This window comes from Aedes albopictus, chromosome 2, assembly GCF_035046485.1.
Source record: "Aedes albopictus strain Foshan chromosome 2, AalbF5, whole genome shotgun sequence".
NCBI lineage: Eukaryota > Metazoa > Arthropoda > Insecta > Diptera > Culicidae > Aedes > Aedes albopictus.
In genome coordinates, this window is record NC_085137.1 from 363,623,927 (window position 1) to 363,640,222 (window position 16,296).

Here is a 16,296-nt window from a genome sequence, read left to right on the forward strand (position 1 = left end):
TTTTGTATAAAAGAATATGTTCGAATTTATTTAACAACTAAACTTGTTCTTGTGAATTCTTAAGATTCAGCAGAATAAATAAAATATTAATAGTGGAGCGGACCTGATGTAATGGTTAGAACACTTGACTATCACGCCGAGGACCTGGGATCGAATCCCACTCCCGACAAACTCGCAAAATGTAAGTTCTTCCTTCGGAAGGAAAGTAAAGCGTGGGTCCCGAGATGAACTAGCCTAGGGCTAAAAATTTCGATAATACAGATAAAAAATATTAATAAATAAAATAATATTATAAAATTTAGCTAAAATTACTTCTTGATTTTTGATGTTGTTTTTTATTATCGAAATGTGTGCGTGAGAGTCTTTGGAATATTTAAGCTTTAAATTTCTTTACATAGTGAGATGAATCATCAGTAAAAATTTCAAGAAGTAGTTTTTTTTGATGTTTTATGATAATGTCTTTTATAGTACACATTACGATGCTTTATCTTTCTCATTTTAAAGTTATACAACAATAAATTTCCTAAGAACTCAATTATTTAGTCGCACCCTATCATCGACCCTTCTCTACATTAGTGCATTCGCATATACGCGCTGTGTGTTGTCGTGCGTCGAGGTTTTCCCTGACTCTCCAGGGAACATTTGGGCAGGAAGGACACGGTCGTCGTCGTCGTCGGTGAGGAGACAACAACGAACAACGCTCTAGGGAACATTTCTGGACTTACCTTTCGGATGAATCGGATGGCCCCCTTGTGCTGGTTTGTTAGCTGTACACACCTCGGTTCCTCGTCTTCATCTGTGTTGTTTCCGGAGGCGTGTGGGCCATGGGTATGGGATTTCCGTGATTTTCGTCAGTTTCACAGTTGGTTGACGCGGTTGTGGCGGTTGTGCGGTAGTGGTTCCCGATTCAATTACGAGTTTCGCCCGGAACCACATGGGAACCATGGGACATCGTCGACCGTCGCCGTCATCATCATCGTCATCGTCATCATTGCAGGTGTCGTTGGATTGGTAGGGAAGTAAGTGGTTTGGTCGTTATCGACCGAAACCGAAGAGAAACAGAAAGAAAACATAAATTAGAAATTAAATTACGAAAAATATATCGAATTGAGTACGACAACGTATATCTAGATTTAACCTAATTTATTGCTTTACAGGGTAGCGCGGCTCGCGGGGAGGAAACTCTTCGCTTCTTGATGGTCTGTCCTTCCAGGACAGCGGGGGTCGCAACATTTATTGTAGCTACAGGTCACGTACGGTGCTGGCGACTGAGGTTGACGATTTTAGGGCTTATCCACTACTGGCGGTAGCTGCCCGGTGGCAGCGGGAATGCGACAGTAGAGGGGGTATGACAAAACCGCATCGTTTCGGTCACAGACAATGTGGTTGCAGCAGGATAAGGTCCCGACGTAGTTCGGTTGGTAGATATGCCACCACCTTGGAAATGCCTTAATCCGTTGGAATCAATCGTGATTATTGGGAGACGACATATGGACGTTTGCGGTTTCAAATGGATTGAACGTTGGAATTCGATGGGGAAGCTTTGCGGATGGTTTTTAATGCTGATTAATATAGCAACGGATTTGCTACGATCGTGCTTTTAGCATTGAACTTGGATAACTCGACTCTGGGATGCTTGATATTACTCATATTCACAATCTATGAACTTTATCGATGTCAGATTGGAATGTGACCGTTAAGAAAAAAGAAGAGATTTGAGTGGGGGAATTCGCGTATTCACTGGAAAAACTACTGCAGAAGATACAAATATACAGAATTCTTGAAGAAACTTTTGGTTGAGTTTAGAGTGAAATTTTTGGAAAGAATCTGGAGAACTTTTCAATTTGATCCTTAAGAATATCTATGATCATTCCTGAACAAATTACCTACGAGATATTAGCGAGAATTTTGGAAAGTATTATGTGCACTTTTGGTGTAATCTTGAGTAATTATTTTTTGCAAGATTTGCTGTAAAAATTCTTGGTGTAAAGTCTTGCAGATTTATTGAAATTTTCCTTCGAAAATGTATGAAAAAGCCCCTTGTTGAATATCCTGGGTTAATAATTTATTATCATGTATAGAGGTTTAATCCTTCAATTTTGGAAAACGTTTTCTCTCGAAAAATCTGCAGCATATATTGGAAAATTATTGAGTAATACATAAGGAAAGTACTTAAGAAATCTCTGAGATATGTTTTTACAGAGTTTAATGCATTGTTTACGAAAAAAGTTACTTCTAGAATGTCTCCCTTACCTAGATTTCATCATATTTCTTCCAGAAATTTCGCTAGACAATATTTGAAAAACACCTCTAAAATTAGCTGTAAACAATTTTTTGGTGTTGGCCAAAGCATTTTCATAATATAATCCTTCAGATAGCAAGAAGTTCTACCAGAAATAGTCCTGCAAACATTTCCCGGAATGTTGGAATGAATTCTTTAGAATTCCCGGAAAAACTTCAGCAAATATGCTACAAATTATCCAAAAAAATGGATATTATAAGAAAATTCCAAAGAAATTGCACATGCAATGTTCAATGGAATTACTCAGCAAAACATGATGTCCAGTAGTTCCGTTAGAGTTTTCTCTTCAATTTTCACCACACGATATTCCTAATAACTGGGCACTTCATCTTCTTCTGTTTGGCATAACGTTCCGACTAGGACAAAGCCTGCTTTTGTGATTCGCGTATTCATTGAGCACTTCCACTTTTCTCGTTAAGACCGGCCCTTGAACATTTCGTGCGGGATGTCATTGCTAGACAACTACAATACATAGTAATTCTAAGATAGTTTGCATCCACCGTAGGATTCTCTGACTTATATTGAATCCGTGGGATCGATGAACCAATATTACCCTCTAGGCCTTATGTCACTCCGAGCGACGGTACTTAGTGCATGTACCCTATGGGGTTTTATGAAGGATCTTGGGAAAGATTTTAAACTGGATACGGGGAAATTTCAGGGGCTTTTAGAGAGTTTCAATTATGTTTTGAAGGGTTCGATCGAACTTATAGCAGCGTTTCAGGAGGTTTCGAGGGACACTCCGGATGCTCGGGCATTACAGGGGTTTCAAAGATGATTCCAGAGTTTCAGGAGGTTTCAAGGATGTCTCCGAGGGGTTTTAGGAGGTTTCTGAAGGGATTTTCTGGAGTGTTTAAGGGGCATATGTTTCTGGAGATTTGTAAACGATGTTTAAGGGGATTACAGGGGATTTTCTTCACGGCATTTTTGTATTCAGAGCCATTTTCAGTACCTTAGGGGTTTCAGGGGTGTTTTGAGAAATATTCGGTGGTTTCAGAGGGTTTATGGGCGTTTCAGGTGTTTCAGGTGGCTTTTGTAGGGTCTGCAGGCTATTACCGAACGGTAACATTTCTTTTTGATTATATAGTATGAGAAGGTAAGGCCATTCTTGTTAAGTTAACGGTAAAATGTTGATCAAAACAAGGTTGTCGAAGGTGTAGAATTTCGAGGGTGTTCATTGTTCATTATCGCATTGGAAAGCACCACATGAAGGAGGCGACAATCAGTTCGACAAAATACAGTAATGTTTCGATTTTGTCGCCCACCTTTAAGGCCGTGAGAAACGACGCTGTCTGGAATTGCCAGCGGCTATCCCGAAGGGACGCCCAGCTGTAGACCGGTGTAGCTTGGCCCCGTGAACCACGACCTGGCCAATCCGACAAAGGACGATGCCCCGTGATGCCGACCAACCCGTTTTTCAGCACTTTACCTAGTATCTCTCATCTCTATTTTTTGGATCTTCACCATCCGTAATCTCCCTTCGCAATTACGCCCTGGGATTCCGGATAAAAAAGGCCTTCGGCGCACACTCTGGAAGCTGTAGATCTCAACTAGCAGGTTAAGATCTAGGTAGCCCTCCTTAAGGCTCACAGTACACTATTCTCGGGGTTAACGAGTTTCTGGCCTTGGGGTGTTTCAGGAGATTTCAGGGGACTTTAAGGGGGTCACAGGAGGATGCAGGGTTGTTTACATGAGCGTTCAAAATGGTCTCAGGTTACATGACAAAGGTTTCGTTTCAGAGGGTTTTTGAGATTTCAGGGCGATACTTAACCCTAAAAGGGATACCTTCATGGCCTCAATTTCGTCACCTCGCTGAGTGTGTTCCATCAAAGACGAGCTCTGAAAGGCACCTGGGGTCCAATGGACCCCAGGTATCCCTTTTAGGGTTAACCCTTCAGGGTTGTTTTGGATGGTTTCAGGAGCATTTTCAGAGGCATTCCCGAGAGCTACAGAACCAGGTTGTCAAGGTCGTTTCATGGGAACTCATAATGGTTCAGAGGATTTAAGAAGAGATTTTAGAGAGCGTCTCAGATTGACAAACTGTAAAATCCTACAAATCGGTAAACATGCCAACCTTCAGAACACTAAGGCTGCTATATAGATCAGACTCCCAAAGGAGCTGCACTAAATATTTCACCATGCTATGTTGAAGATAAGACAATATAAGAAGAATTAACTGACAGCTTACTGGTGGAACTTATTTGGCTTCCATACAAAAACGTGACAGACTAGAGCTGTGTGCTTAGCTGGTATTGCAGACTGTTGTCCTTCTGAGACTTCAGCTAGATGAAGTAGGTGCATGTCGAGTCGAGACTCTGTCTACCAAGGAGGTGCAGTTCAAACAGCTTCTGTTCTGGCATCCAGCGTATGAATAAGAAACGCTGTATCGTGTCAGCTATACCTTAGGAGGAAGCCCCACCAACGCGATGTGGGCAGTGCGACCTCGATATGGTAGACTGCCGAACCAGTCGAAATCGGTGGCGCCTAAGCACACATCAGAGAGAGAGGACTTTTCCGTTTAATCATCGGTACGGTACGGGAAATCTTCACTCCGTCACTATAGTGTCTTATAAGGACAACGGTCTGCCAATATTGATGCCACCAAGGGGATAGCAGCACATGTTTTGCTGGCAAAAATATCCACAAGCACACCGTGACGTTTCAACATCCAGCATTTTTCAGCAGATGGTACGGTAGCTGACTAGCACCAGAAGTTTGACGAACGGATAAGTGAGATCAACGAGAACGACAATCTCAACACTCTGTGGGAGTCTAAGTATCCACGGAGCGATGAGTACGGCAGTGTGAGAGGTATATGGCACTGTTCAAGGACGACCTAGAAACGGGTAGGGCGATTCTGTTTAACCCTTTGGAGCCGGACGACCGCAACATAGAAACGGCTATATAAATCCACCCATTCTATAAAATAGAATACTGTCTTCGACAAACTTGTTGCAAATTGAATCCTCTAATAGAAATATTTGTATTTGGGCCTTCATTGCTAACCTAGAACATCCCGAACACCATGAAATTTGAAAAAAAAACGAAATAATTGACATACCAGTTGTTATAAAAGCTGAACTTGGATGTGAGTTACGTTTATATGTATTCATTTAGCCATCGTCAAGAATATCAAAAGGTGTTTTATATTTTGGGATGTTCTAGGTGTTCCAAACTATCCTATAGTGAAGTCCTTCAAATCTACAAGAAAAAAATTATACATTTTGGCCACAAATAATAGCTTTGCATAACCTACTGGGATCCGTGAATCTCTTGACATCTACAATGTCATTTATAGGTACTATAGGGATATTCCAGGTCAGCCAAACTACCTTGGAGTTCAGAACTGTAGGTCTACACTCGTAACAGTAGCCATATCTGTTCTGTTGAGTAACTTTTCATAATCAACCGCGGTTGCTGGAGCAACCTGAAGTCTACTAGCTTATTATAAACCTTCGGGACATTCAGGAACGTCTACACTGTTCTATAATGAAGTCATTCAAATCTGCAAGAAAAACTTTTTGCAATAAATAATAGTATTACATAATCTGCTGGGATCCGCGAAGCTCTTGGAAACTCAAATGTCATTAAGAGACAATACAGGGATATTCCAGGTCAGCCAAATTACCTTGGAGTTCAGAACTGCAGGTCTACACTCGTAACAATGGCCATATCTGCTATACTGAGCAACGTTGCATATTTATTTGTGGTTCAAATATCAGAAGGGCGACTCCAGAGGCACGTTATCCTCCATTTGGGACATTTGTGCCAGGGTCATCCAAATTGTTCAATAATGAAGTCCTTCAAATCTACAAGAAAAAATTTATGTGTTTTTGCCATAAAAAATAGTATTACATAATCTGCTGGGATCGACGAAGCTCTTGGAATCTCAAATATTATTTATAGACACTACAGGGATATTCCAGGTCAACCAAACTACCTTGGAGTTCAGGACTTCAGGTCTACACTCGTAGCAATTGCCATATCTGCTATACTGAGAAACGTTCCATATTTATCCGTGGTTACTGGACCAATTTGAAGTCTACTTTTTTTTATTATAAACCTTTGGGACATTCAGGTTCGTCCAAACTGACCTATTATGAAGTCCTTCAAATTTACAAGAAAAACTATCTGTTTTCGCCATAAATTATAGTATTACATAATCTTTACATACTCTTGAAAACTCAAACAAAGTATTACATACTCTTGAAATCTCAAATGTCATTAAGAGACACTACATGGATATTCCAGGTCAGCCAAACTACCTTGGAGTTCAGGACTTCAGGTCTACACTCGTAACAGTATCCATATATGTCAAACTGAGTAACGCTGCATAAAAAACCACAGGTACTGGAGCAATCTGAAGTCTACTAGCTTATTATAAACCTTTGGGACATTCAGGGTCATCCATACTGTTCTATAATGAAGTCGTTCAAATCTACAAGGAAAACTTTATCTGTTTTCACCATAAATAATAGCATGGCATAATACAAATACAAATACAAATAATCTGCTGAGATCCGTAAAGCTATTGAAATAACAAATGTCGTTTAGAGACACTATGGGAATGTCCCAGTTCAGCCAAACTATCTTTGAGTTCAAAACTTCAGGTCTACTCTCGTAACATCAGCTATATTTGACATACTAAGTAACGCTTCATAATCAACCGTAGTGGTTGGATCAACCTGAAGTGTACTTTATATTATTATGAACCTCTAGGATACTGAGGGTTGTCCACACTATCCTGAAGTTTAGCTCTTGATAGAAACAGTTGTTATTCTCACGATGAACTTTAAACTGTAATCTGTAATCCCTCTGGCAGTCATTTCAAGATAGTTTTGAGATATTCCAGATCAACAACAATACTCCGGAGACCATAGCTTCAGATCTACACTTCTGATTATAGCTTTTGCCACTACGTTAAGTAGTGTAACATAATCCACTGTACTTACCAAAGTAGTTAGATGAACAATAAGCGTTGTTATATATTTTTGGGATGTTATGGGATTCCTTACTGTTATGAAGCTTAGTTGATAAAAACAACCACTGTTGCTTTCAGAAAACTTACTGGATAGAAGTAACCGTTGCACCCATAGACTTTAGAATCCAAACTCAAGAACAGATTGGATGACCTAGGATATCCCGACTGATCTGATACTGTCTTTTGAACTTTCGGAAGACTTACTGGACATGATAGATTACAAATCGTAGCTTTGTATATTGGAAGAAGTTACCGTTACACCCGTAGACTTCAGGATCTAAACTGAAGAATAATTTGGATGACCTAGGATATCCAGAAAAAAACATTCTGCATAATATTATACCATTTTAATGCTATTGACCACCAAAACTACAGAAAAACGTAGAAAAAATTCCAAAATAACGTGGAAATTTTCCGGCTTCAAAGGGTTAACATAGCACTGCAATGGAAGAAGCGATAAGGAGAGCTGGTGTGCAATGGAGTAGAGTAGAGCCATTGTCACGCGGTCACACATGCTCCTGGGCTTCACGAGCGATATCGACGGCCGTGGCAGTTGTGCTACGTGGTGAACAGTTTGATATTGTGAATTCATCGATCTTGGTACTCGAGTGACGTGCGATGATCGTGTAAACCACGAGGTGAGAATACGGATGCATCTGGTGGCGTCGTACTTATGAACTACGAATTGTACCAAGTATACAAAAGATGGATATAGGTGAATTAAGTAAAAGACGGCTGCGGCTGGCTGCGGCACGTAGCTAGTATGTCAGAGCGAGGCACGACAAGTTTAAACCAGTGAATCAAAATTCAACCATCGCGTAACAATAATGACAATGTCGCAACCTGTATTTGTTGCGACAAACAAACCCATGCGACATAAGTTTGTCCCAACTTGAAAATAATGGGATTATCATCGTACACCACGAGTTTAGAGATTTTTAAGCCTTGCATTGCGATTTTCGAACGGTAACTTCGAGTCGGTAAACACTGCAACTCTGGTGAAGCTCTAACATCAAACAGTTTCGACTTTGGGTTAGCAATAATTGATTTTTCACGAGTTGAAAAGTACGCAACGAATTCAGCTTCCGTTTTGTCTGCAACAAAAAATTTCGAGATCATGTCATTATCTGTTACCAGTAGGGATAAAGAGTAATCGTCGCACCTTCTTTGTTGCTTGTTTTGTGCCTCTTTTGTCTGACAATTCTCTTCACTGATTTAAACCATATTCAGCATAGAAACTGGAAGGGACCGTTGGATTCGTGGAAGGCCACGTTGGAGTTTTGAAGTTCAGAGCCTAAGGACTCTAAATGTTCAGGGCAACTGGAAGCGATTGGTCCAGGACCAAGACCAGTGGAAGCAAATACGTCATTCGACGTAGACTTACCGCTAGGAGGTGTAACCCATCAAGTATCAAGTGAGTAAGTATGTTACAAGTGACACGGGTTCAAAAGTTTCACATGTACAGCTTGTGATTTATAATTGAAAGAATTTTTAAGAAGTACACAGGTGGACCATGCGACCATCAGACCACACGTCCACGTACTCCCATAAATGCTTCAAGCTGTAGGTATGTAATACGAAAAATACTCGCCTGTGGAAACTTAAAACATTCAGTTCGCCCTGTAGACTTTATCCGTATTTAGCTAAAGCCAACCACTACTACTACTTTTGCAGCAGGGCTCGTGGCCCAGAAGCTCGTGGGCGCACCAAAAAATAGTTTATGTTTTTTTCACTGGTTGGGTAGTTTTGTTTTTCGTTTTTGGGCTGGATTTAAGCACGGAACGGAAGCAGACATTAAACTCAAATAAAAGTGCTATCCCCAACAACAGCAGCAGCAGCCGCCAGCCAGAAGAAGTGGAATTAAAGTTTCATGGTTTGTGCAGTAGTGGCGGGAAGTTGTAACGCAATAAAATAGCGTAGCGCGCTACGAGTAGTAAGCAGAAAGAATCCGCTCTAAGTAAACCAGAACGCGGTTTACGCGGTATGCCGCTCTTCGTTGATGTTATTTTAATGAGTAAGGAATCTGTCGGTCGTTGGGTTGAAGTTCAGTTTTTTCGTAATAAGTAGCGGAATTTTAGGGTAGGATAAGTTGCAAATTTATAAACTGGTTTTACTTAGTTTCTGCGTTTAGTCTCGTCGACTGGATATTATCAAATACCTGCTTCAGTTTTCTTTTTATCACACAAAATGCAACTTACATGATCCGTCATACCCTTGGTCTTACCTCTGAACTTCGTTTAGATTACCTTTTTCCTTTGATTAACTTTGTTTTGTATCAGTTACCTCGCATCTCAGAGCTGGTTTTCTTTACTGTAAGGTTCAGAAAGTTTAATTGGATTCTGCAACCATCGTCGTCGTCGTCGCCAACATCATCGTGATCGTCCTCGATTGGCCTACAAACGAAGAATTTCCTCCCTGTGTGTGCGCGCGCTTATGCTTATCTGACTAATTTGTTCAGTTAGATTACTGGTTGTTTTGTTGTGTTTTATTGCTTCTAGGAATATGTTTGCCTAACAGAGAGAGGAAAAGGTCTCAGCTGTATACACACAGCACAAAATGCACTTTAGAGTAGTTTTTGTCTAAGAAAAATGTGTGTGATTGGGGAAAACGATTTCCCAGGTGTTTTGTTGTTTTTTTATTTCGTTGCTCAATCGTGTGTCTGTACGTGATTTCTAGCACTCGCTAACAGTTTTCCATTCATGGAAATTTGCAATTTTCTTTTTTGTTTTTGCATGATTCAGTGAGTGAAGGCTAAACAAACGACGACAACCGTGTATTACTACAGACGAGGAGTAAAAAAAACATGCATTCCATACTCGTGGAAAACACTAAAAGACGTGCAGCTTCATGCATTTTGTACAAAGGTTTCCTACAAGCAAGGTACCGTGCGGGGTTGAACTACTGATCTGAGGTGTGCGGTGTTAGAAGGTAAACATGCATAAAACTTGTAAAATATTTTGGGTTCAAATTGAACATTTTCTTTGAAATTGTGGAAGGTTATGAGTCTTGTTAGCAGTGCTAATTCAATGAAATCTACAAATATATGAAATATGTGTGCATTTCTATCATATTTTAAATAATTCCATTAACTCACGCTTCTTACATAACATTAGTAAAGATTACCAAACGTCATGGAATAGCTTTACGCATCACATAAATTTAAAACAAAATATTTTGGACTATAATACCAGGTGCGCACCGTCACTTTTGTAACAACCACAAAAACATTAAAAAAAAACAAAAAAAAAAAATTAATTGAGATATCCAATTATTTGGGATATTTTTAGATTTCTTTGTCGATTACTGCTTCTAGTACTGACTGGGAACACATTTTTGTCATAGTTCCGGAAAACATTTCCCAATCTGAATTGTTTTTATAATATTTAGTTTAATTTGTTTACTATAATTTGAAAAAAAAACATGAAAAAATAGAGATCCAACTAGATGGGATTCTTTTTATTTCTTTTACGTGCTTCATTTCCATTATAAGCTCCGGAAATCTTTGTCTAGACCGAATAATGTTAATAGCAAAAATATATTTTTTTATTCAATGAAAATTAAAAAAAAAAAATGATTAAGACATTAAGCTTGATGGGATGTTATATAGACTGTTTCAGAAATTATAAATACACATTGTTTATTAAATTATATGAACTGTTCTAATTATTTTTACCAACTTGTTTCAGAGTATGGCATATTGTACTCCATATTTTTATATTTCCTTTCAATTGTCTTGATATTTTAAAGAACAGTCGAGTTCTCTAACAAATAACTTAATTTTTCAAATTAGCATTTGCACAAAGGTGTTTTTTTAATGATTTCAACATTATTTATCACTAAATACCAAATATTATCTAAATTTTCATCACTTTGGCTTTCTCAACAAGTTGTCTAAGGAATGCTTTGATCAAAATTTGGGAAAAATCGATAAAGGTATTTCCACAACATTTTTTCGGAGATCAAGTTTCTCATTTTTTAAGGTTTTCTACGGAACATAAGAACTACCACACAGTTTCTTAGCTTTCCTGAACGCATTTAATCTAAACAAACTTATTTTTTCAGTTCATTCGATCCATCAGATGGCAAAGCTTGTTATACCATAAAATTGAATGCAGTAAACAATAATTAAGACATTCGTTTGCTTAACGTTTGCTGCTACTGGTGTTGCTGAGAAATTTGAAACAAAAATTTTTGTTTTGAGAAGGCCCGTAATGGTGGTTCTTGATCAAATATTCCAGTAAAAATTACTCTTACCAATCGAAAAATATCTTTTATTATCGATACAGCAATTTTTATTGTGTTTGGAAATTAAATATTTTATCTGTGAGATTTTTTTCTTTTCTACTATGCTACATTTTTTGACCACTTTGTGCAACTTCAAATTTTAATCATTTAGTTAACAGAGCCTTATTTTTTAACTTTTACCAGAAACATCAACAAAATTGGTATTATCTGCTATGTTAGCATATTTACTATAATAGCTAGAAGAAACTTGTTTGGATAATCTACTCAAATTGAAATGGCAGGTTATCGTTAGTGTATTTATAATTTCTGAAACAGTCTATAAAATTTGTTTGTTGATCACCCTTCTGGGTCTTGAAGGGTCACAGAATTGGAAAGCTTTGCTTAATCTTAATCATTGGGTGAAACCAATAATAATATAAAAAATTTAATTCGTCAGCCATGCAGCAAAACAAGTGTATAAATATGAATAAAAATAATAAAAAATCCAGAGATCCAACTAGATGTAATTTATATACATATTTTTTAAATTTTATAGTCGAAACCTCTGCATTACTCCGGAGAAAATGCACAATCTCAATCGTTTTAATTGCGAACTGAAAAGTTCAAATCACCAACCATGAAGATCAAAAAATAAAATAAATGAAAGAAACAACAAATTGATGTAGCTCCGGAAAGCCGTATCCAATTTAATTAATTGAAACACACCAAAAAGTTCCTTGTCAATTTTTGATACTATCAGTGAAAGTGTTTTAAAAATGGGTGACTTTTATTTACGCACTCAGAGACATTCATAATCAATTTACACACACGCACGTCGCACACATACAGACAGAAGGGCATTTTTTTATTATTATCGTACAAATTGGGCCGAAGGGTCTCAGATTTTCATGAAACTTTTTCTACAGGCAGGGCTCATGGATATATGAACAAAAAAAAAATAAAAAATTGAGGAAAATTCAGGGTCGCCTATTTTCTCGGAAAACTCAGGTTGAAATTTGTTTTCCCCTGACACTACTTACTTCGAAAAATCATAACTCAAGAACGAAGCATCGTAGAAACAAAGTTCTTTTTAGAAAATAAAAGCAAATTTTCTCAGAAATCCAAAAAAATGAACTGGAAAAAGTTTCCCACAAAATTTTCCACAATTGAGAAAATTCGTAAAGAAAAGCCGGAAAACTTTTTTTTTCGTTTTTCAGTTGGTTTTCAATGGCCAATTTTGTTGAAAAATGTCCAAATGTGCCATAAAAGACTTTTCTTTGAAAAATCATAACTCGAGAACGAAGCATCGTAGAAACGAAGTTTTTTTTAAATGAAAATGAAAGCAAATTTTCTCAGAAATCCAAAAAAATATGAAGTGGAAAAAGTTTTCCACTAAATTTTCCACCGTTGAGAAAATTCACAAAGAAAAGCCGGAAAACTATGTCCGAACTCGTGGAAAATTTTCAAAAAAAATATTTATTGGAATGAAATTTTAAAAGCTTTGATCGCTGAAACTTTTGGAATGTACTTTTTTCTCGTTACTGAGTTATGGTCAACTATGTGAAAATGACCATATAAGCCTATAATATATGGTCATTTTTCACAAAATTTGCCATAACTCAGGAACGCAAATTAAGTGCATTCCGAAAATATCAGCGACCAAAGCTTCTCCTCCTCTCTCCTTTTCTTGGCGTAACGTCCTCACTGGGACAAAGCCTGCTTCTCAGCTTAGTGTTCTATGAGCACTTCCACAGTTATTAACTGAGAGCTTCCTCTGCCAATGACCATTTTGCATGTGTATATCGTGTGGCAGGCACGAAGATACTCTATGCCCAAGGAAGTCAAGGAAATTTCCTTTACGAAAAGATCCTGGACCGACCGGGAATCGAACCCGTCACCCTCAGCATGGTCATGCTGAATACCCGTGCGTTTACCGCCTCGGCTATATGGGCGACCAAAGCTTATAAAATTAGTTTCTCAAAAATATTGAAAAAAAAATCCACGAGTTCGGACACAGTTTTTCCAGCTTTTCTTTATAAATTTTCTCAACGGTAAAAAAATTTGTGGAAAACTTTTTCTATTTCATATTTTTTTTTTTGATTCCTGAGAAAATTTGCTTTCATTTTCGAAGCATCGTAGACTTCGTTCTTGAGTTATGATTTTTCAAAGTAAGTAGTGTCAGAGGAATACAAAAAAAAAAAATCCACCTGAGTTTTCTGGGAAAATGGGCGACCCTGAATTTTCCTACTTTTTTTTATGTTCATGCATCCATGAGTCCTGCTTGTGGAAAAAGTTTCATGAAAATCTGAGATCATTCGGGCCAAACCCGTACGGTAATAAAAAAAATCCCCGGAAGTTACTTCCATTTTTCGAGGTGACGTGTCTGTTGTTCAAAGATGACCTTATAAGCAGAATATATAGTATCTCACATTTGACTGACAAAATCATACAACATTTATTTGTTTGGAGTTGTCAGTAGTTCGCACCAGCACGGTACTCCGGTTACACGTTTACGGTAAAAATAATATACACACAGGAGCATGCGGAAGCGAAGGGGATTCAGGGCGAGAGCATGCAGGATGTGTAAGAAGTGGGTGGCTGGATGGAGAGGTGTGAAAGCCTTTGTGATTCCACCGGAGTGCTTTCGCCGATTACTCTTGCGCGACGTGGCGATGGTGGCATGGCAGCAGCAGTAGCAGCGGTGTGAAAAGGTGCTTTCTTCGCATCGTGTTTATACATATCCTCGGTATTTTCCGGGCATTCTGTTGGCCTTAGGGGATTTTTGCTCTCTTTTTTTTCGGTGTTTCAAAGCACTACACCACTAAGAAGCGGAAAAGGGAAGCTGAAACATTTATTACTAAATATGGCAACGTTTGTGAGAGTTGTTCAATTCGTAAAGAAGTTTAACAGGTAGACACTTAGCCAAGATGATTTTGGAACACACACATCCCGTCCAGAATCACATAACAAGATTAGATCAAATTGCTAACAAATGCAGTTATAAAGAATATTAAGTTTTCTTTCTTTATTACACATTAGGGGTTTTTTTATTACCGTACGGGTTTGGACCGAAGGGTCTCAGATTTTCATGAAACTTTTTCCACAGGCAGGGCTCATGGATATATGCACAAAAAAAAAATGAGGAAAATTCAGGGTCGCCTATTTTCCCGGAAAACTCAGGTGGATTTTTTTTTGTTTTCTCATGACACTACTTACTTTGAAAAATCATAACTCAAGAACAAGAGCATCGTTGAAACAAAGTTTTTTTTAGAAAATGAATGCAAATTTTCTCATAAATCCAAAAAAAAAATATGAACTGGAAAAAGTTTCCCACAGTTGAAAAAATTCATGAAGAAAAGCCGGAAAAACTATGCCCGAAATCGTGGAGAATTTTCGAAAAAATATTTTTGAGTAGGTTATTTCATAAGCTTTGATCGCTGAAATTTTTGGAATGCACTTAATTTTCGTTCCTGAGTAATGATAAATTTTGTGAAAAATGACCATATAATATAGGCTTACATGGCCATTTTCACATAATTGACCATAACTCAGTAACGATAAAAAAGTACATTCCAAAAATTACATTCCCAAAAATTTTTTTTTTGAAAATTTTCCACGAGTTCGGGCATAGTTTCCGGCTTTTCTTTATAAATTTTCTCAACGGTGGAAAATTTTGTGGAAAACTTTTTCCACTCCACATTTTTTTGAATTCCTGAGAAAATTTGCGTTCATTTTCATTAAAAACTTTGTTTCTACGATGCTTTGTTCTTGAGTTATGATTTTTCAAAGAAAAAGCTTTTTTGCCACATTTGGACATTTTTTAACAAAATTGGCCATAACTCAAAAAGGGGGAAAACAGTGCATTCAAAAAATTCCAGCGATCAAAGCTTATGAAATAACCTTCTCAAAAATATTATTTCGAAAATTTTCCACGAGTTCTGGCATAGTTTTTCGGCTTTTCTTTACGAATTTTCTCAACTGTGGAAAATTTTGTGGGAAACTTTTACCAGTTCATATTTTATTTGGATTTCTGAGAAAATTTGCTTTCATTTTCTAAAACAACTTTTTTTCTACGATTCTTCGTTCTTGAGTTATGATTTTTCAAAGTAGTGTCAGGGGAAACCCAAAAAATTTCCACCTGAGTTTTCCGGGAAAATAGGCGACCCTGAATTTTCCTCAATTTTTTTTTGCTCATATATCCATGAGCCCTGCCTGTGGAAAAAGTTTCATGAAAATCTGAGACCCTTCGGCCCAATTTGTACGAAAATAAAAAAAAATGCCCATAGCAGAAAGTTTATTTGTTTAAGCTCTTCCGCCTAGCAGGCATGACTGAGCTAATTAAATTGACTGCCCCAGTGTTGTCGTACAGAGTATAACCATTTTTACAATCGTTCATCTTCGATTATCATTTTTTTTACAAATTTGATGTTAGAATAATAACAGAGCTATAACATAAATTGGTGTTTGTATTTTATTTTGTTATTTCAATTACTAACTGCCATCATGTCGGGATGCCATTGGTATAAGTACAAAGCGAGACGAGAAGATGGAAAGAGATTACACTAACAGAACAAGGGAGGCGGTATTCTGAGGAATAAGTTGTGATAGAAGATTCGAGTGGACCAGTTCACTATATTGATATCTTCAACTGCGCTAAATTTAATCAACGTGATAATCGGGCCACAAAAAACTGCTATTGTTGCAATTGAATATTTGACTAGTTTATTTTGAGATTTCATGAATATCCAGTTATCCAGGATGTAGCACACGCAGGAATAGTGATGGAATG

The 16,296-nt window shown here is 37.7% G+C and overlaps 1 protein-coding gene across 10 annotated transcripts in view; it reads right to left on the reverse strand.

Moving 5' to 3' along the window:
• LOC109622630 (potassium voltage-gated channel subfamily KQT member 1) overlaps positions 1-16,296 on the reverse strand; it is a 601,129-nt gene that overhangs the window by 174,657 nt on the left and 410,176 nt on the right. For all 10 annotated transcript variants that reach the window (XM_062852911.1, XM_062852912.1, XM_062852913.1 and 7 more), the window contains one exon: positions 726-796. In XM_062852911.1, the coding sequence (XP_062708895.1) occupies positions 726-796 (71 nt within the window). The remainder of the gene's footprint in view (positions 1-725; positions 797-16,296) is intronic.